General features: G+C 33.4%; 2 protein-coding genes and 1 long non-coding RNA gene across 4 annotated transcripts; 2 read left to right on the top strand and 1 right to left on the bottom strand.

The window, feature by feature from the left end:
* The first annotated feature begins 1,040 nt into the window (after positions 1 to 1,040).
* LOC142629461 (2-oxoadipate dioxygenase/decarboxylase, chloroplastic) lies at positions 1,041 to 7,373 on the top strand. The gene is made up of 7 exons (XM_075803455.1): positions 1,041 to 1,389; positions 3,453 to 3,602; positions 4,082 to 4,297; positions 4,905 to 5,026; positions 5,889 to 6,052; positions 6,639 to 6,793; positions 7,072 to 7,373. Exons 1-7 carry the CDS (start codon positions 1,144 to 1,146, stop codon positions 7,168 to 7,170), a joined length of 1,152 nt encoding a protein of 383 aa, XP_075659570.1. The 5' UTR covers positions 1,041 to 1,143; the 3' UTR covers positions 7,171 to 7,373.
* Positions 7,374 to 8,153: 780 nt separating this feature from the next.
* LOC142627967 (uncharacterized) lies at positions 8,154 to 11,438 on the top strand. Its single transcript, XR_012842969.1, has 2 exons — positions 8,154 to 8,419; positions 10,110 to 11,438. It is a non-coding gene; the product is annotated as an uncharacterized LOC142627967 (long non-coding RNA).
* On the bottom strand, positions 10,573 to 16,211 carry LOC142627966 (serine/threonine-protein kinase PBL36-like). Of its 2 annotated transcripts, none has more exons than XM_075801877.1 (6): positions 15,509 to 16,211; positions 13,999 to 14,333; positions 13,734 to 13,869; positions 12,564 to 12,700; positions 12,359 to 12,482; positions 10,573 to 11,582 (listed from the first exon to the last, which is right to left on the bottom strand). In XM_075801877.1, the coding sequence occupies exons 1-6, from the start codon at positions 15,720 to 15,722 to the stop codon at positions 11,065 to 11,067; spliced, it is 1,464 nt and encodes a 487-aa protein (XP_075657992.1). In that variant the 5' UTR covers positions 15,723 to 16,211; the 3' UTR covers positions 10,573 to 11,064. The 2 variants fall into 2 exon arrangements, with proteins under 2 accessions (XP_075657992.1, XP_075657991.1); XM_075801876.1 differs by having other exon boundaries at positions 13,999 to 14,336; positions 15,509 to 16,210.
* Between the last annotated feature and the right edge of the window lie 6,437 nt (positions 16,212 to 22,648).

The following is a 22,648-nucleotide window of genomic DNA, read 5'->3' as shown; positions in this document are numbered from 1 at the left end:
TAAACGAAAAATTCTTAGGTAGTCCCGGAGTATAGTGAAATGGTGCTCCCTTCTCTGACATTCATGGTAGACCCCACCATGAATTTAATGAGCAGACCCCACCATGAATGTGAGAGAAATGAACACCATTCTCCATACTCCGGGAGTACCTAAGAATTACTCCTAATAAACAGGTTCATGTAATCTTATACAACTCTTTTCTTTTCTTTTTTCAACACATTATACCATTTTTTTTTTCAAACTAGTTTTTGGAAAAAAACTCTTCAAACTCCTTATATTTTTTTTTTTTACTAACTCTGAATTTTAAAAATCTAACTGTTAGATTGCATTTTCTTATTATATCCTTCATGCTTACAAAATTTCAAAAAGATCAAAGATCAATAACTACGTCATCAATCAAATATTTAAAATTTAAGTTTTTTTTTTCTAAAATTATATATAAAAAATAAATTAATTAATTAAATAGTAAATAACATTCAATTTAAATGAAATTGGATATACATCTTAAAAATATGTATGCTCTTATCCAATAAAAATATATAGGAAGAATTAGATGTACCTCTCTTCTTTGTCCTAATCTTGTTCAACTTACAACCCTTTGTAGCAGAGGACGTGTCCTACAATTTTAGGATTTTGAAGTACTATCATTTTACGCTTTTAAAAAAAAAAAAATCTAACTCTGGAATATATAAATAGAAAAAATGATGTGTCCTACTATTTTAAGATTTTAAAATAATATCGTTTCACGCTTTAAAGATTGAGATCAAATATAATACCTTATGCAATTGGTATGAATGGTTAGGTTTAAAGTGGCAAAAATAACAACTTTAAATCTCAACTAATAAATATAAAAAAATGAAAAGGGTAGGAGTAAATTGAGGTGAATTGCAGTTGCACCGAATATCAGTAGTACGCTTCAACTCCAACTCTCGAGTATATAATTATATAAATACAAAAAACTTGCTTTCCAATACTAAGTTATTACAATATACGACAAAGACACGTGGGCAAGACACGAGCTGACATGAATGAACCAAACGCAAACGCAAACCAATAACTAAACAAATACAAAACCAGAAACAGACAGAGAGAGAGAGAGAGTTCCATTTTGTTAAATCAGTCAGACAATAAAACAAAAAATCCATGAGAATTTCCACCATGTTTTCCTTACAAAATCATTACTCATCAGCAATCAAGACCTTCCCTCACTCCTCAGCTTTCTTCTCATCATCGACGACCAATTCTTTTCCTCTCCAAACCAAATCCCGGAACTTTGTTTCCCTCAAGGAATCTTCGTTTCCTGGGAAATCAATCTCCACCAAACCACGACAGCTCTGCGTCATGGGCTCTAAATCATCTGACGATGGATTCAACCAGCCTAGCTTTCAGGTGAGATCACACTTGAATATATAGTTCTGTGCGGTTGAGTTTGTTTCTCTTTTCAAATTGAAAAACAAAAGCCCAATATGATTATTTCTTTATTCTTCTTTGTTTGATTTTTATTTTTATTTTTTATTCTCTAATGTATGGCTGAAGATACAAAGGAAAAGAATTAATCGGTTCTAGCTCAACTGGTCAATTAGGATTCCACCTATAAAAATAAAAAATAAAAGAAGGGAAACACATTGATGTTTGGACTTATAATTAATCACTCATTTTGCCTAGTTCTAATTTATTTGGGGCCCACTGGGTTTCATGTGCAGCTTAGTGCATTTTATTTTTTGGGTCATAATTGCTTAGAATATAAACCAAATAGAAAGGTGAGGAGGATAATGTTAATTTGCACAACATTTATAAAAAGAAAAAATAATTGCTGCTTTTGCAATAGAAAGGTGAGTTGTGAGTTGTGACTACTTTAGATAATTTGATTCTATGTGATGTACACTTTTCTTTTCTTTTTTGAGAAAAAAGACCATACTTGGCATTTTATTAAGAAGCTAGAAAATCAGCAGCAATAACAGAGTCAACATCTGATGGAATGGACTCTATCCAAACTAAAAGAGGAAAAGAAAGTCTCTATCTCCGGGTTAAGGCATATGCTACAGCATTACCTTGCCTTATAGTGTGAGAGAAAGAGAAACTCCTTAAGGAGCTAGCAAAAAGGAGAGTATCCCGAACTAGGTGACCAAAAGATGATAAAAACATGTGGCCTTTGCGTAGGGACTGATATAAACCATTTCATGGACAAAGCTAACAGCACGTCTAGCCGCAATCACTTCCAGAACCTCAACAGAATGTGGTTTCTGAATTATTTCAGCCATAGCTGCTATAACCTGTCCAAGTGAATTTCAGACCACAATCCCTATCCCTGCTTCATCATTTTCATTGAACATAGCGCCATCAAAGTTTGTCTTGAATTCACCTGGTTTTGGAGGCACCCAAGTCTGTTTCCTTGCATTTTTTGATCCCTGTAGTATAGCTTGACTAGCGGTAAAGTCCAAGAGGATTTTTTTTTTGCAGCTGCACTGATTTCGCTGCTAGGCAAAGTCTGCTCATTCAGCATTGTCTTATTTCTGTGGGTCCAGATGAACCAAGCAGTGGTAGCAAAGATTTCAGGTACCCTTGGTTTCTGCAGAATTCGGCCAACCAGATCAGAGAATGAGCCTTGTGAAGCTTCAAAATCATTAACCCAACTAAACTCGGTACACCAGACCTGTTTAACCGCTTCACAACCCCACAAAGCATGCATGATATCCTCAGGTTGTCTCCCACAGCTTTGACATGATGAATCAGCTAGGATTTTCCTCTTCATTAGATTGACTTTGGTTGGCAAACTATTTGCGATGTACACTTGATTAAAGTTAGTTTGCACAACATTCATAAAAAGAAAAAAGAATTGTTGTTTTTGCAACAGAATTGCGCAGGAACCTAAAAAAAAAGAACAATATTAGCGGTTGTGACTACTTTAGATAATTTGATTATATGTGATGTACACTTGATTAAAGCCCAAATGGCTTAGAAAGTTGGGTCCAGGTGATCTGGTAAACTATTATTATACCCAAATGCAGAGTGATATAGACATTGTCAAATCAGGAACAAACCTGAGCTTACAACTTTGTATGTTGCTTTTATTTGCATTGTTAAAAAAGAATTGTTGTTTTTGCAACAGAATTGTGCAGGAGCTTAAAAAAAACAATATTAGTGGTTGTGAATACTTTAGATAACTTGATTCTATTTGATGTACACTTGATTAAAGCACAAATGGCTTAGAAAGTTGGGTCCAGATGATCTGGTAAACTATTATTATACCCAAATGCAGAGTGATATAGACATTGTCAAATTAGGAACAAACCTGAGCTTACAACTTTTTATGTTGCTTTTGTTTGCATTGTTACTTATCAAAAATAAATAAATTATGATGTTTTTTTGCCGGGGTGGCTTAAATAGGATATTTAGTTCATCATTTGTTTATGTTTATCTTATTCTTCCAGATTGATATGTCTATGTTGCAGGGAGGTGAATCATTTTTAAGGAGTGTGCTGGCAAGTATGGAAACAGTGTACTTAAATAGGAACCCCACAGCAAAAGCAATCTTGGAGCTTGTTCAGTCTGTGGATAGTGACCATATTTTCTATGATCATCTTGCATTTAGGACATTTGGGGTATTCTTATTTATCTTTAATTTTGTACTTGGATTAAATTTTCTCTGTTACTCACCGGTTACAAGGCTTATCTATCACCGATCTTTTCTACATTTCATTGCTTCCTATTAGTATTAGGCTTGTAGACGATATATTTTCAATATGAACAAAAAAAATTTCTTAATGTTTATACAAATACAAATGCTTAAATAAGCTATGTGAGATGGAAATTCATCTAATGCTCAAACATATGTGCACATACATATTTACTGAAAAAGACATGTTAATTATGGAGTCAACGGAAAATACTTTTGGATAGAACATAGTGATAGAAAATAATACATTTGGTCTCTTTCAATTAATCTATTGAGGATTTGTAGCCAATACCAAAGTTTTGAGAGTAAAGCTTTGTCATTATGTTGTTGTGTAGTTGCGTTGGGATAAAATTGTTTTCATTCTGTGTTATAATGCACAATTGTCTTTCTTTTGGAACATATTAGGTGAACGGTTATGGGATTGACTCCATAGCTAAGTTTTTCCTCGATTTTGGCTATACACAACGGGAGGAGTTGAGGTTTCCTGCAAAGAAACTGAAAGCACTGTGGTTTTCCCCTCCCAGTATTCCCCTTCCTGGTGGTGGTAATCGAGTCAATGGGCCTTTACCAAGAATATTTATATCAGAGCTTCTTGTAGATCAGATGAGTACTCAGACTCAGGTATGTCCTAGAGACTATTCCTAATCAAGAAATAATCTACATTTTGCACTTTGGCTCCAAGTGATATTGTGACTATTCTTGTGGGTCAGGTCTCTTTTTTTTTTTTTGCTAAGATTTCTTTCTCAAAGCTTAGTGAAAATAAATAGTACGGTATGTTCGTATTTTCTTTTCTGTCTTAAATCCCTTGTTATGTCATGTATTTCTCCAATTTGGCATACTCTTGTACTGTTTTATTGATACTTGATATCCCTATGCTGCCTTATTAATTATTGTAGTGTACTGTGTTTTTTGGGAAGAAGGTTGGTGAAACTACTTTTGGAAGTTTATGATGATGCTTTAAGATTTGTGATATATGGTTTTCACTGACTGTCAAAATCCTGCTAATTTAATAGAATGAAAATGCTTTATCTAAACGTCAAAATCCAACATCTAATTATTACTGATTTAAAATTCCAAAATTTGTGAGTTCTTTTTACTTTTGTTGCTACCATCCATCAAGTGCTCTATAAAATTTTTAACAAAAATTTATATACCTTCACATGCGAATTACTTCAACAGTACATATATCAGTGACATTGTTGTTATAACTTTTTCTTTCTGCATTCAGGATATAATTAGGAAATACACTGAAATAGCTGGCAGTGGAAAAAATCATGCAGCTCTTGCAAGTTCCCTGGGATCTCTAACATGGGGAAAACCCTTATATTCAGAATTCCAACAGTTGGCAAGGTACTTTGTTCGTCTGTGTATGCAGCACTGTTTATATGAACAAATATTTGACCTTTTTGGATAGGATCATTACTTAAATGTATGCACACTTAAGCACAATGGCATCCTATAGCCTAGGTGCAAAGATAAAATACTCACCTGATTGAAGTTATCGCACAATTTTAAAAAAACATAGCACAGTAAATTTGAAAACAATTATCAATAGACAATATGACAATCATGTGATCAGCTAATTACATAAAATTAAAACTATTGTTTTATATAATTCTCTTGTGATTTACCAAATTTACACAACAAAGATATTTGATAGCCATGATCAAAATGATGTACATGGTTGAATCAAAATATACCTAAACGGCAAAAACCAAAAGGCACTAGAATGGTAAGTAGTGACTTTTATGCCTAACAGATATTTTAGATGTCTTATTCTCTAATTTTTTATGAGGGATTGAGGGGTGGGTTTAATATACACAAAAAATTATATGCATTGTATCACACCATAAATTTGGTCTTTGTATAACAAATTCAAGGTCCATTATCAATAGCATAAAGGTTTAACAATTAAGTTCAGTAAGTTTTAAAATGAAAGGAAAAAAACGCTTTTTTTGCACTTTGCGCTTATTGAAAGTGCTAAAAAAAGTACACATAATGTGCACATTTTCCAAAGGCACTTGCTTTAGGTGCAAAAAGCATTTAAGGCTTGGCACTTTGTGCCTTAAGCACACTTTTCCCATTACTTTAGGCATTATATTTTTGGTTTGGACTTTGGACTTCATTAACTGGAAATAGTAAATCTTGATTTATATATTTGGGACCTTACCTTCCATCTTGAAAGGCTTCTGTTTCATTTTTGGATACACAGGGAAAGTGAATATGCGGCATGGACCCTTGTCAATGGGTATGCACTGAACCATGTCACTATTTCCACTCATCAACTAAAATCTCACTTAAGAGATATCAAAAGTCTCAATCAGTTCATTGAAGAAAATGGGATCAAGTTGAATTCTGAAGGGGGGGTTCTGAAAGGTTTGCCACCTAATCTCTAACTGTATTTTCATTTTCTTTTTCCAATTTTCTTATTTTGCTTCAAAGCAAAGTTTATGCAGTGATGTGCTAGTCACTGTTGTTAAAATAAATAAGTGAATGCTGATTGATGACTGATGAGAAAAAAAATATAGGAAAAGAAATGTACATGAATATGTAGTAGGTAAATGTTGATATGCTTGTAAAATATGTGACTGGAATTTGGTGTCCTGTCTCGTCAACTGAATTGATGCACAATGAAAGTAGGCAGATATTTAAAATTTATTAAGAGCATCACTATCAATCTAATTAAAACTTATATACACAGTGATGTGCTAATCGCTGTTAGTAGAATAAATAATTGAATGCTGTTTATTTATGCACATGAATCTGTTATATGAGCTACATCTTGTTCTCTTCATAAATAATTGGTGCAAATTGAAACTAAGCATTTAAAAAATATATTAAAATTTGTTATGAGAACATCACTATAAATCTAATTGAGGTATTCCTGTGTTGTTGCTATATAACCATTATAAAGTCTAAGGCTGGAGACGATGATTGTATGACTATTTTTTTTGGTTACCAGTGAGCCCTGATGGCCTTCTGCTGCAAAGCTCAACTGTAGCAGATTCTGTTTCTTTCCAATTTGCTGATGGTATCACTGAATCAGTTCCCTGTTCATACATTGAGTTTGCTGAACGCCTGGTGCTGCCTCAGTATAAAAATATACCTGAGATTGAGGTAACAAATCTTTTTCTTTTTTTCTTTTTTTCTTTTTCAATTTGACATCTTGGTTTAGATTTTGTGTTCTGAGATTGATGACAGAAAAATAAATAATTCAAGATCAATTATGAACTTAGCCCTTGATTATTGAGTCCAATGGTTTGACTACACAAACTCCTCTTATAATGGTTAATCCACTGAGTGATCATCAAGAATTTGCTTAGTCACTCTTGCATCGGGGTCTATTTTCTCTTTGTTGCACAAGTACCAACTGCTTATATTATCTACTTGGATAGGTTAAAGAGTTCCATAGGCGAGATGGATTTGAGGTTGGAAATGCTGACAAGATCTTTGAGAGCACATCCAAGGAGCAGCTGACCAGGAGGGCTGCATGAGATACAAAATGAAGTCTTTTAGCATGATGCAGTTAATTCACTCTCGGGGTAAATAAGGGTTTGGTTCATCTAAGCGGAGGATCCAAAAAAGTGGCCTTCAAGTCTCAGATGTTAATATAAATGTATATTTCAACATTTAGTTCAAAGAGTTTGGTTTGTAGATTGCTTATTTCATAATAAAAGGAAGTTCAATTCAAATTTAACAGTTACTACATTGCAAAATAATAGTTTTCTGCTTTGAACCATTGTAGAAATTATTTTGTACACCCAGTGTTTACACATTTCTCTCACATAAATGTAGATTCTTCTCACATGTGAAATTTACATTTATGTGAGAAGGTGCATTACACCCGGTGTACTTGGAGAATTTATTCACTCCTATAGGAGGAGTCCTCTCTCCTCTCACAGGGAATAGGGCCCCTGTGTGGGACTCATGGTAGGGTCCACTCTCCTTGTGAGAGGAGGGAAGACTTCTCCTATAGGAGTGAATAATTTTTCATGTAAACTGGAGATCTTGGTGTTTTACCATTATTATGGTACAAAAACTCTTGCCTTTCCCGTCCATGTTTAGAGTTCCCCACCACACTCCCCATAAAATAAAGAATAACAATAATGATGACAACAACAACAACAATCATGGTTATTTCTTAAATTGTGAAGATAATTATAGATCATTGGATCTTGAACAAAGACTCAAATCGTATGTTTTTTTTTTTTCTCCATCATTTCATTATATCTAAAGTCATACCATTAAAACAAAGAATTGAGTGCAAGAAATTCGTCACTATATGAGTTTTGATTTTTTTTTTTTGGTTGCAAGTTAGAGAAAGAGCCCAAGTTCTCCTCCAAAAGAAAATAGGTAATGTCACTAAATCACAAAACTTTTGACAATTTTTCGACCTTATCTTTCATTTATCTATTACTTTTTTTTAATTGTTTTTTCTTCTTAATGACTAGGAGAAAGAAGTAAGAACAGTTACTGTATGCAGCTACTTCCCAAAGTCCATCTTCTGAGGTGTGTTGATGTGCCAGAAACTTTGGGTAACACGCATCAATTATAAAATTTCCATAAACTTGGTGCAATGGTGATTACGATGGTGTGTGGTCGCTCTTTTCTTTTTGGCCCCAGAGGGCAAAAATGAATGAACTTTGTTGACAAAGATAAGGAAAACATCAGTATCACCCTCTCATATACGTCCCTTTGTGCTAGCAAAGTCTGAGCTGAGTATAAATCCATCTAATCATACAGGTCAGTGAGCAATTTGAGCCTTATCTGTACTTTATGATTATTAAAATTTAACAGAAGTTTTCGGTGGTGATGGAGAGGGAAAAACTGCTTTATTTTTTAAATATTGTTAGAAACACAATTTTTTAATTAAAATTATTGATATAATCGGTTCGAATTAGAATAATATCACTTTTACTTGATACTTCTTATTATGAATCACCACAAAAAATGGTGTCAATTAAAAAATTGGTAAAAATGTTATGTCTTAGGTTTATTATTATTTTTTTATATAAAAAAAATCCAAATAAAGATTTGACTAGCCAAAAACCAGGGCCAAGCAGAACATGGCCCTTGTCTATCTCCAACATCTGCCATCAAGTCAGATGGGAATCAACCACATCCTATTTGCAATCGAAAACCCACTAGTAGGCTAAAACAATGGGCAGCAAAAAGTAAAAACTTAGCAAAATCTGCTTTATATGAGACACAATAGCTACAATGGTCCAAGTCATGAAGATTGAAGGGTCTTAGATGGGATGTATGGGACACATTCCATGCATCATCACCTTCTTCAAGGATGATATTTGGGAAAATCCAACACATGTATTCAAGGATCCGCTCTAACACACGCCGTGTCAAAACTTTAACATATGTGAAAGTGATGATTGGATTGCTTCTTACTCAACTTTAACACATGTGAAGTGATGATTGGATTGGTTTTTACCAAATACTAGTAGTTGAACTATGTGTAAGTGAAAGTAAAATTTTTCCTCAATAACAAATCTTATCTGGGCGAGTTACTCGAGGAGCACAACCAATTACATACTTATTTTTATAATTATTTTATGTTGGAAACTATGATTTAGATTGTGTTTGTTTGGAAGTGAAATGTTTAGAGGTGAAATAGGGTGGATAGAAAACTTTGAAGAGAAAATAAAAAAAAACTTTTTTAAGTGAGTTTGGTTGGATGGGAAGAAAATAAAATAAATTGTGGAGCCTAGACGTTTTCTCCACAATCCCACCAAATTTTCTTTTACCCAAAATAGAGAAAAAAGTGATTAGACAAAAATAGCCATGTCCATTCCTTTCTCCTTTTTTTTTTTCCCCTGTTCTTTTTGTGCTGGGCACACGTCGCCTCTTTCTTTCTTTCTTTCTTTTTCTTTTTCTTTTTTTTCCTTTTTTTTTTTCTTTCCTAGACGACTGGACGCTGCTTTTTTCTTTTTTTCTTTTTTTGATTTCCTGGGCTGTGGGTGGGCAGCCCAGCCTCTCTTTTTTTTTTTTCTAGGATGTTGCATTTTTTTTCTTTTTTGTTTAACTAGACATGATTTTTTTTTTTTGGAACATGATTTTTATTTTTTAATAAATTGGGTGATTGTTTTTTTTTTGTCACTTTTTTGTTTTAATTGGCCATCATTTTTTAATAAGGGTGTATAAGTAAATTTATACAAACTTAGTTTTTCCATCCCTTCACTTTTCCACTCCCAAACAAACAAAGACGAGATAAATTAAAATATTTTTTTACCCTCTCACTTTTCTCTCACTTTTCTATCCTCCCACCATTTTTTATTTTTCCACTTTTCCACATTTCCAACCAAATGAGCTTTTATTGTTTGTCGCTTTCATAAGAACCCACCATTTTTTTTTCCCACTACTCTCATAGTTGTAAAAATGAGTGTGAAAATAATTGTGGGACTAAAATTTTGCAATACAGGTCATAGTAAACAACAAGACATTATGGGCGGATCTGAGGAGACAGGCTGATGGTAGCTAGACCCACGCAGCAAGACAAGAAGGTGCTAGCATTGTGTGCCCGGCATCAAGGCTACAGCAGGAAGACAAGGTGTTGTGCCTGGTATCAAGGTTAACCTGACTGGACAAAAGTCCCACCATCCCAATTCAATTCGTGTGCCTTTTGGATGACCTTTTTCTTTTATCCCCTAAAATTTATTTGTTTATATTTGCTCAAAATGACAAAAATACAACTTTTACCGTAAAAAAAAATAAAGCTTTAAAGAACTGTACAAAAACAAATAAGCCAACAGGGAAGGAAAAGAACTAAAGAACTAATCCGAACACAAATGAGCTGACAGTTCCTCAAGGACTCGCCGTGGTAAGGGGGCAAGGTGCCATCATATTTACACATTCTCAATCTCAACATAAGGGGCCCTCAGTTATATTCACAACAATTGTATCAGTAATCCATATAAAGCTGTGTAAAATAACAATGCTGTATTTGTTTGCAGTCTGTCTACATGCTACAGGCTTACAGGGTTTATATTATCAGAAACACACCATTCCTGACCATAAAACACAGCAGACTTGTATTAATCAAGAATGAAATGAAAAGAAGACCAAAAAGGGGGGAAAAAAAGAGAGGGGGGCGGGGGATGGGGGAGCGTAATACACTTCTAACATTAAAAAACAAACTGAAGATACATTGGTTGAGATAAGACATTTCGCTCAACAAGCTTTCACTTGCCCTTACATTCTCCCCCGCAGGGAGTTCACCACTCTAAACACATCATCAAAGCAAACATGTTTCTGTGTTGCTTTTTTCCAGTTGTCTAAGAACAAATGCTTTAGCAGAAGATACATCTATACTGAAGAAGAGGGAAAAAAGAAGCCAATGGGGTGGAGAAAAGAAACAGATATTACCAAAGCGAATGCTATGGTTTACCATTGGGTTTTGGGGATTGATAAGTGTAATGATGGTGATATGGAGAAGCATGGGAACTATTTATGGAAAGGCTCCTCTGCTGCTGCCCATTCCTCGAAAAGGATCCTCCTTGTGTTCGGATGCCATTTCTAGCATTTGGGCTGGACCCCATGCGGTCAGCTTGCATGGTCTGGAAATAATATGATGAGCTTGCCATGTCCTTAAGGTTTGGCAGTGGTTTTAAGGCTTCAACAACTTCACTCATCAGGGGTCTGGCTTTTGGATCCCGACTAAGGCAGTGAGCAGCCAGTTGCGCAGCTTTTTGGGCTCCTTTAATTGAAAAGTGACCTTCAAGCCGAGGGTCTATCAACCGGTAGAATCTTCTTCTCTCTCCTAGATGTGGCCGAGCCCATTCCACTAGGTTATGTTCACCATTAGGTCGGTTTTTGTCCATAGATCTTCTGCCAGTCAGCATTTCAAGTAGAACCACACCAAAACTGTAGACATCACTCCTTGAAGTAAGATGTCCTATGACAAAAACAAGCGTAAGCATTTATCACATCTCAGAATTTTGGCATGCATTAAAGAGTATCACACACAAATAATGAAAGTCTAATTACTACATGCTCAGGACACCAAATGACTGACCATAGGGACCAGTGAAATACATTTATTAGCTAAAGGAAAATAGTGGAGATACCATAGACCTATGCTCAACCATTGAAGTGCTGAACCCTAGATTTGACTAAACCAGGCCCTAAAGGGTATATCAGCTTCTAGCCAACCTATAATACTAGAAAAAAATGCAATAGGGCCTAATGCAACAAGTTACTATACTTTTTTTCAGTAAATAAAAGGAATCCAAGTGCTTTAAGCTTCCTAGCAATTAGGGAAATTCATATGCAACAAACACAAGCATTGTTTGCATAGGCATTCAATGGTAATTGCTGAAGGATGGCCCTTTAACATATATAATGCCAGGTTAGATAAATATTTGTAAAAGAATTAACATGCAATAAAAATTGGTCTTTGCACCTTCTATGTCTTAATTTTATCTTTTATGTAAAAAAAAAAAAATTGATCGGTATCTTTTATGTAAAAATTTGAGGCAATTCATAGTCAGACGCATAAAAAAAATATTAGAACAGCTGCATGACAAATATAAAATACATAGTCATACAGAGGACAAATCACAATCCATCCTACTCATTCAACCAGAATGTTGTATAATGCATGCATTAAACTCAGAAAAAGGTGAGAGAGGGAAAGGAGGGGGGCTGTTAGATGAATTTCACAACACTTACCTGTCATGACGTATTCTGGGGCTGCATAACCGTAGGTTCCCATCACGCGGGTAGAAACATGGGTCTTGTCACCCTCAGGACCATCTTTGGCAAGTCCAAAATCAGAAAGTTTCGCATTGTAGTCCTGAAATAACTTGTGTTATTAAATTGATAAATGATATTAAGGGTAAACAATTGTAATGTTGCTTTTGTTTAAGTTACATACTGCATCTAACAGGATGTTGGAGGTTTTAAAATCACGATATATAACTGGTCTTTCTGCTTCCTCATGAAGAAAAGCAAGACCCTTTGCAGCACCTAGTGCAATTTTCATCCTAATGGACCATGGAAGAGGCAGGGACCCTGTGTACAAAAATAATTGATACAAAAGGACATCAAATAAGGTTGCAATCTAGAAAGAAGAAGAATATCAAAAAGCAGAAACTGCTAATAAGTCTACACTCAGCCAAATAACAGTCATAATCGTAACATGTTCCACGGAGCAGAGATGATATTCCACAATACTCTTAAATAGGAAGCATGATGTGAATAGATTACAGCACATTAAGAACTAGCTTCTGGAAACCCATTGGCATATATATTATGCAGAGATGTATTAAATCTGCATTCAAGATTCTTAAAATTGCTCATCCTAAGCTCCTCTCTCTCTCTCTCTCTCAAAGTAAAAAGATCATTCCACAATGGTGAAGCTATCTTTACCATATAAATTACTACCAGATAGGAAAAATTTTATCTCCATATTAATATCTGCAGAGTATTTGAGAAGGATCTTCCTAATCCGCTCACAGATTCAGTCCAAATTTCATAATTCATAATTTCGAATAACTAACTCTAATACAATATGTCCATGGAAGGATCTCCAGAAATGGTAAACGAATTCTCAAATTTTCTTGCAAACAATAAATTCAACCGCAATGTGGTGCTACTCCACTAGAAGTTAGCGCTATCACTAGAAGTTACTGCTATTTATGCAGCAATAACTCTACCTCCTAATTGATACTACCAAAACTCAGAGGTACCTTTCTTCCATTTTGTTTTGTTTTCTACTTATGACTTCCATCCAATTGAACCCATCACATGCAAGGTTTCCACCAGAAACAATATATTTGAGAAAGAAAATACATTTCTTGCCTGTTTGATATCAAAAATTTTAAAAATAATATGCTCGTCTTTGTGAGCAATCACCCTTTCTATGGAAGGAAACATGTCATAATTATGAGTAACCAGAATTAGGTAACAAAATGATTATGAGAACTGACTAGCATTAAAATCCACCTACAAGCATATGATTCCTAAAGAATCTATCATTCATAATCCAAAACTGAAAGAGTGGAGGAAAAAAGCCAATTAAGCTGTCAAAAATGCAGTTACATACTTCTAAATAGATGGTTTTCCAAGCTCCCTCGAGGCATGAACTCATATACTAGCAGCCTTTGATCATCTTCAATGCAGTAACCAATAAGCTTGACCAGATTAGGATGAACCAGATCACCAAGAAAATTTACTTCAGCCTATTACACAAGATGAGGAAAATAGATGAAATATAATAAGAAAAACATCAATAAATTTGGGCAAAGAAAGAGAGGAGAAAATTGTTGTTGAAATTTCATAAAGGAAAAGTAATTAGGAAAGTTACAAACCAGCCATTCTTTATGACCCTGAAGCCCATCATGGTTGAGAGTTTTTACAGCAACAGTAAGCCCTGTGCCAGGTTTCACCGGAGCAGTTCCATTTTCTTCAATCCACCCCTTGAACACACAACCAAAACCTCCTTCACCCAGAAGACTTTCAGGTCTAAAATTTCTTGTTGCCAACTTAAGATCATTAAATGAGAATTTTCGCAGACGCGAAGCAACTTTAAGCTCTTCTTCAAGCTTGGAAGTGGATGAATTACTTTCTGCATTACTAGTGGTTGAGGATGGGACAATTGGAGCTGCAGGTTGGTCTCTACTTGTATCATTGGTTGATTTACTTTCTGCTGAACAGAGCAAAGAACCAACATATAAGAATTTAAACTAACATAAATGAATAAGCCAGGCAGGTAGATATCACGCATTACAACACTTTGTAACAAAGAGCAAATCAGATTTAAGCAAACATAACAAATTAATATTAGTAGTGATTCTGGAAGAGAGTTTGAGAGAGTATGAAGTTTCCAACAGAAAACCATAATAAACATAAGACAAATATATGAAATTAGGTGTAACATTATTAGATGTATCTGACATGAGAGGAGTGGCAAGGGAGAAAGAGAGAGCACTGGATAATAAAAAGAATCTAAACATTTATTCGACTTGATTAGGAAATATTTGCTTGAAGTATGAGCCCTGCCTGGATTTGAACACATTGGCTTCGCTCCATGGAATTATGCATAGGCCTGAAAGCAAGCACTCACATTCTTGTGGCAATCTTAGGCAGATTACAGATTACAGTTTCTTTCAGGATTAGAGGAGCTCCACTTTTGGGTTTGCTTTCTGCTTCTGGGATATCAAGTGCAGCTCTTATTACCTTCTACTCAGAGATTAACCCCTCTAATTTTCCTTGATCGTGTTGATAACCAGATACAAAGCAGAAAAGAGATTTGCCCAAGACTAGAAACAACCAAGGCCATACCAGGTGTGCTTTTAACATTTCTCCAGGAAATTCAAGCTTTCATAGTAATTTCCTCACTTCTGGCCCAACAAAAAGGAGAAGAAAGAAAGAAAGAAAGAAAGGAAGAAGATGAAAAAAGAAGAAGAAGAAGAAGAAGAAGAAGTTTCCATATTAACTCATAAGTCATAACTAGCGAGGTTTTATATATTGACCTTGACCTTGATGCAGCTATTTTATTAGCACCCTAAACCCAGTCCTCACGTTTCAGAGTGTTTCTACATATTCTCCACTAATTACTTGCACAATATTCTGAGCAAATCAGTCTCAATCACGATAGTAATTACATGAGCAAAACATGCAGTAGTTAGTTAAAAATGGACTTGAACCACAAGACATGTTAAAATAGAAACAAAAATAAGACATCCAAGTGAAATCAAATCAAACAAAACTAGAACTGTGAAACCAGAAACCAGAAACATTTAATTACTAAAAATACAAGGGAGAACATCATAACCTAGTAAAAAACAAAGTTCTCCCAAAAAGATAAACAGAAGTTACCATAATGAGTAGTGTTTCCACTGATTGAGCTATCCACTTTGGATCTTGAAGAAATGCAGCTCCCAAGAAACCTTAGCCTAACCCAACATCCAATTTCTTCATCTTCCGCACCACCTTTAGCTTCCACCACTTCCTTCCTCTTCTTCTTCTTCACACCCTTTGATTTTCCCACTTCCCAACTCTCCACTTTACCATTCTCGCCACCCAATCCCATCTCTCTCTCAAAAACCCCCTAAACACTCAAACCCAACACACCATCACAACCCTCTCATCTCTCCCCACCCCCCAACCACAACCGGTAGTCAATCTTCCTTAACCAACAAAAACCCACCTAGAAAATCACCATATGGCACTAAAAAATTTTACCTTTTTGGCTTTTTCCCACTTAGGCTGACAAAATTAGAAAAACCCCAGATGGGAAAACAGCTAGATCACAGGGTAAAGATCAAATTTTTGACTGAGATTTTGAAAACCCAAAATTGATCAACTTGTGGAAAATTATATAAAAGAAGAATAAGAAGAAAAAAAAGTACTTAGCTTGAACTAGAGAGAAGCAACAAATCTCAGTGGAACCCAGAAATGTCTGCTCAAAGATACAGAAATCTCAGACAAGGACTCTTATACAAGCTGACCAGTTTAAAGCTAGAAAGAGAAGAAAATTTGGAAGAAAAACAAATATCACTTACATAATAATACTATGAATTATCGATTCTCTCTCTTTCTCTCTGTGTCTTTTTTTTTATTAAAAAAATCGAATCGAAGACTAGGAAAAAGCAAAGCTAGCTGCCCGGGGATTAACGGGTAGTGTGGTTTAGCTGCCCAAACTGCCCGTTGTGTGGTTCACTGGGAGTGACTGGACAGTGGAGTGGACAGGGCATTAAGCTTAGGATTTAAATAATTTTGGCTGATTTTTTATGGGATTAAATATTAATTACACTTTCCTCTCTTAAATTATAAATACCAGAATTAGTACCGACATGAGGTAAATTGGTAATTTTTTCTTAAACCATAAATACCAGAATTATTATCAATGCAAGGTAATTTGCTAATTTTTAATATATTATAGGAGATATTGTTCAATTTTAGAGTTTAGTGGAAAAATTGAAGTGTGCACTATAGTTTAGGGATAAGTTAAAATAATCCTTAAAAATTCCAAATCAAGATTTGTTATTATTGTAATATATTATATGTTGATATAGAGACTTGATCAGAGCTCACAAACTTGTTTTTGGATTTTTTTCAAAAATAGTTTGTTTAAATTTCTAAGCTCTTGACTAGGTTTTATTTGGGTGAGAAAAAATGGCTTGAAGCATGTAAGTAGTCAACATCTTGAAGCATGAATTCCTTATACAAGTTTTCTCAACAAAAAAATAATAATAATAATAATTCCTTATATGAGTTAAACACAATCTAGACGCATATGTATTGTTTTAGGCTATATCTATTGAAAGAGGATTAGATAATAATCAATTTATCCACAGAGGAATATTGCTCGGTTTAAAAGTTTAGTGCAGAGATTGAAGTGTACTCAATAGTTTTTTTTACAAAAAAAGTACAATTAATCTATTTTTATTTCACATATTTTTTACATTCTAGTTAACTTCACTTGTCATGTAGATCACTAGTCACCATTTACATTATTTTTATTATATTCAAATTACAATCTACCACCTCCATATTGATATTACTAATTTTGTTATACACCAATCATATATTACTAACTTAATAGTTGTGAAACTCAAGGTATAATTTTGTTATACACCAATCATATATTACTAACTTAATAGTTGTGAAACTCAAGGTATTAGTTTAGTAAATCCCATGACCTTCACGAGGTCTTGAGTTCTAAACTTTTAACCAACATTTTAAGGCTACTTTTAAGGGATTAGGGATTTCTTTTTATAAATATTGGGTATTTATAGGGTGAGAAACTACTCATGTCTAGGGAATAGTCAAGTATTTAAAGAACTCTAAATTAGGGCTATAAAAGAGCCAAGTTTTTCCAGGTATTGAATCTTCAAACTTAACTTAACGACAAAAGTAAAATGTTCAAACTCGACTTGAGTTCAAACCAAGACTACAAATAATGTTTGAGTTTGAGCTCAGCTTGGCTCAATTTGATTCATTAATCAAGCCGAGTTTAAGCTAAATATCAAGTTTTTGAGATTGAAATCCAACACAAGTATATTATTATTAAGCTAGTTTGATTTGAATGAGTGGTCCTTACTCTCAGTTAATTAAAGTCTTTATAAGATATGGGTTCATTTGTTAAGAATATTACTAAGCTCATAAACAAGCCCAAGCTTAGTTTGTTTTTTTTTATTGAGCTCCATTATTCACAAGCCTATTCATGAATTTTTTTTTACTTAAGCTTGACTTGTTTATTAAACAAGTCTAAAATTGAGGCTCAAGTTTAAATTGTTTATGGCTGAACTTTTTATCAAATCAAGTTTGAATTATTTATATATAAATTAATTCATCTACGGCATGTCTCTAAATGCTCACATTAGAAGTAGAAGAAAAAAAAAATCCTTAAAATTGTGAAAGATGTGAAGTTTACTATTTTTAATTCATTAGAAATGTTACAAAGATAATATTTTTTTTCGTAAATGTCAACATAGTTTGATGTGATTATATCTATAAATAGAGAGCGTATATCATGTGTTTGGGTCACACGTGTTGACTTGTGAGAAAGCTGAGTGTATACAACTGAAATATAATATTATTTTGTCTAAGTAAAAAATGTGTTATATCCACAATATTTTCATAACAAAAAATCTTAGGTATTAAGTTGACTTCGTAATTGAATTGATACCTCTTCATGTATAAAGAGCATCGAAGTCTAAGGAAAAAAAGTTTAAGCTGCAGAATTAGCATCATATTGTAATTGTTTATAAAAAAAAGTTGTTATTGGTTCTAATTAAATTTACCACTAAAATTACTTCTTTAATAATTTACTATTTAAATTTTGTGTAAAAATGTTATGAAAATATTGTGAAAATATATTTGTTTCTTAAAAAAAATAAAAAAAATAAAAAAAAAAAGATGAAAATTGAAAACTTATTGGTAGGAAGCACGGCTCGAGGGTGGGCGTGCGTAGAGAGAAAGACAACGGCGGGCAGAGGGAGAAGTGGGAAAAATTGGGGCAATTAGGGCAGGTGAGAGAGAGAGAAGAGACAAGTGGGACCCGCTTTATGGTGACGTGGCTGCCTTCGGTGGGCGGACACATATCACAATTGCAAACGCGCGCGTCAGATTGATCTTATCCATGACATGCAAGTTTTTCTTTTTTTCTTACCCTATAAAATTATGACCTTGTGTACCTTGCACCTGTAATATACTTTTATACTATACCCAGTATAAAGTACTATGAACTAGTCAAATTTTATTTCATTTTTCTACTATACATAGTATGAAGTATTATGAACAAGTCAAATTTCTTTTCTTTTTTTAACGGTGGATTTTTTTTAAGTCATCTATGCTGTCTTCAATGTAGCTTATAGATTTTCGATATGATAGGCATTTATTTGTTTATTATTATGTGGGTTTTTTTTTTTAATTGCAATATTGCATACATGACATGTTATAGTGCATGTTGTTGATTTCACAAAATTTGAAACACGTTAATTTAATATCTATTAGGACATTCATGTAATCTTCACACGTCATGTGTATATCATAGTACTTCAAATGGTAAAATATGAAGAATTTTTTTTTTTTGATGAATAAAATATGAAGAATTAGACGTCATTTGGATAGATATTATATAGTTCGAATGGTAAAATATGAATAATTAGGGTTAAGAGGTGAAGTAGGATGAGGAGTATAAAGAGAGACAGAGAAAAATGATTTTCAATTAAAAAAATAATAACAATAATTTAGGACGTGAGCAATCAAGCCCACACTTTTATAGCACATATTTATAAACATTAATAGGGTAAAAAATTAAATAAGTTAAAAGTAAAAAAAAAAAAAAAAAAGATCCAAGGGTTATTGGTTAAGATAAAATGCAAGTTTTCTAACATTCAAACTCAATTATTGAAAGTGCTATTGCATGGTATAACTCTAACTATTGTATTGAATCTCAAATCTCAATTCATGGTAGATTAACTTAACCTTTTTCCTTTCACTACATCCTGTACTTTGTTAGGGATACATATTTTTTTTTAGAAATTATTAGGGTCACATAATTATTGATTCATTGTTATGTTATTACGTCTTTTTAGTAAGATAATACCAAAGTTCTAATAACCTTTGAATATAAAATCTAAAAGACATAGCTTTGAGGCCACCTTCACAACAAAAAAATTAGTCCACAGTTTGCGTTTTTAAAACACGGTTGTAGCTCCTAAAAATGCGGGTATAGATCCATTTGTCCTATAGCCGCATTTTTAAAAGTGTCGGCATAGCTATTTAACCTATAGTCTTGTATAAGTTATTTTAGTCGCGTTTAACAAGCGTACCTATAAGTCTCTAACAAACTTAAGACTTTGATCAGGCAAATTTAAGTAGGTGTAACCATTAAGATGCCATCAGCAGACCCTTTTGGAGATCCTATATATTATGGAGTTTTATTTATTTATTTTAAAAAATAAAAGAAAGAAAAAGTGACCCAATTATTCGAATCTTTCAATTGCTATAGTTTACATGACGTAAAATCCATTAAAGATCCATGTCCGTAAAAGAAAGAAACAAAAAAAAAAATTCCTTTTTTTTTTTTAAAAGATCTCCCAAACCCCAATAAATACTAATATAATCCCAATATTATTTACTGTCATCGAGTTTTACAGTAAACCCACCATAACTAATGAGTCTATCTCGTGGTCATTATTATTATTATTATTATAAAGACATTCTATCATTTCGGATAAATAGAATTGGATTCTACTAATGATTTCAGTTAAGCACAGTTGGTAATAAGACAAGGGAGCTGGTTCGAATCTGATAACATTTAAAAGAAAAAAAAAATCATAAAAGAATTAGAGTTTCTAACACATACGCCATACCTATTATTAAACCCAATACTGCCAAATGGGTACGTACATGTATATGAATTCTTTCCCAAAAATAAAAAAAGAGCGAAAGCAAGCAATTGTGGTTATTTTACTTGGACTCGATCATAAATCATAATAAACCCTTTATTTATTGAAAAATCAATGTATAAAATACATAAACTATGCAGGGTCATAGACTGAACAGAGACTCCCTTAAGGTCTCGTAAAATTTAATTGTTAACTATTTGTCACACGTGTTCTATTTCTGTGAAGACGTAATGCTGATTATTATGCACCCGTGAATGGTGATGTGTATAGAGTGTGCGCTACGTCAGTTAATATCACGTTTTCAAAACACAATTTTAGTTAAATTGTGAAATTTTATTTTCATTCAAAATTATAACTAAAAAATACAATTTTCAAAATTGTGTACAAATGTGTGCAACAAACATTAATGTTGTGTGAATGCTTCATCAATGATTCTGATATTTCGTCGGTGAAGATCCATGAGTAAAGACCCACGTTGAACACGTGTGCCACCATCACTAGCCAGAACCGATATAAGTATTAGCAGTATACTTAGGTAGCATTTAGATTGCGTGAGTGCGTTTTACGTTTTGCATTTCAGCTGTTTTTTTTTTTTTTTTTAAACTAGCGCCTATTGCACTGTTTATGGAACATGAATAGTGCAAATAGGCAAATGAATAGTAATTCGTGCGTGAATAATAACTTTTTATTATTTTTTTATTGTTTTTAATTTTCAGCAAAATAAGCGGCATCCAAACACACCCTTAATACATTTTAACACTGATAATTATTCATAAGGATATAGCATACTTCTACTTCGCAAACTTTCACCAATTTTTAATTGCAATAATATTAGTGTGTTACACTCAGATTCGCATCTAATCTTTGTTTCAATTTTTCTCTCTCATCCCAATCCTTATGGCATCTAAGCTTACCGATCTATGATGTGGCATCATCTGAATGGTGCCATGTCATAATGCCATATGTCAGAATTTTACTAGTTACAAGATTTGGATGGTTGGTAAGAACTCTATGTTTCGATGAACTTATTCGGTTATTTCCAAACGAAGAATTTGGATTCAGATCTTCTCTCTTCTCTTTGTTGGAGAAAAAAAAAAAAAGAGTTTAATTTGCCAAGATAACATTGTTGTAACTAGAAAACATTAATTTTTTTTCCGAAGACTTGTCAATGACATAAATTGGTAGGTACAAAACTAATTTTCAACTTTCGTTTTGAAAAATTTCACTGATAGGAAGGTTGGAGAAGCTGTTGCTCATATTAATTTGGATGGGATTACATGTCCCATTTGTCACAACTCACAAGTTAGTAAAGCTTTAACCATATTTGCTAGATCATAAAACTTTTGCATATAATGTTGTAGCAATTTAATATTATGTAATTAAAATGGATTAATACTATACTATAAATATAATAATATAAAAATTAATATAAAAGATAAAGAATTAGTGAAATGTTTAATTCTACGTTGAAAAAGATATATTCCCATATAACAATTTAAATCAACTAAATACACACTCCAATTGAGATTCACACATCTATAAATCGGGGTATCACAAAATCAGTTCCCATATATAGTTTCCTGAGGGTACATAATAGTGCTTGTGGTCTCTTTCTTAGGAGTAACTGCACAAATGACATTGATCAATGGGTCAGTTTTGCAATTAGAATGGTGCAGAATCAGAACAGCTTAGTCTTTCTTTATGTGTTGTGTCAAAGTCTGTTCAATAAAAGGGAAAGAGTGATGCTAGAGATATAAAAATCTTCACTATTTTTTTTTTACAATTATTAAGGTGGTAAATTGTGATTAGAACAAAGCATCAATATTTGAAATAGGGAAAGAAAAAAAAATTCCAAGTATGTTTGAGCTTTTTTCTGAAGATACAAAGTCCAAGTTAAGTTGCACACATGCATCTTGGGAACTTATTTCTTTAACCAATACAGCTGCTTAGTAATTAACCCTCACGTAATGTGATGTAGCCTTGGGCTAAAATGAGGTGCAAGAACATTTTTAATTTATTTTTGGAGAAGTTACACCTTATCCACTCAAACTATACCCAATATTATACTTTGTAACTTAAACTTTTCGAAGACATGTTT

The sequence above is a fragment of the Castanea sativa genome, chromosome 3 (genome assembly GCF_040712315.1).
Source record: "Castanea sativa cultivar Marrone di Chiusa Pesio chromosome 3, ASM4071231v1".
In the NCBI taxonomy this organism is placed as follows: Eukaryota; Viridiplantae; Streptophyta; class Magnoliopsida; order Fagales; family Fagaceae; genus Castanea; species Castanea sativa.
Note: the sequence above shows the minus strand (reverse complement) of the source record. Positions and strands in the feature narration are given on the sequence as shown.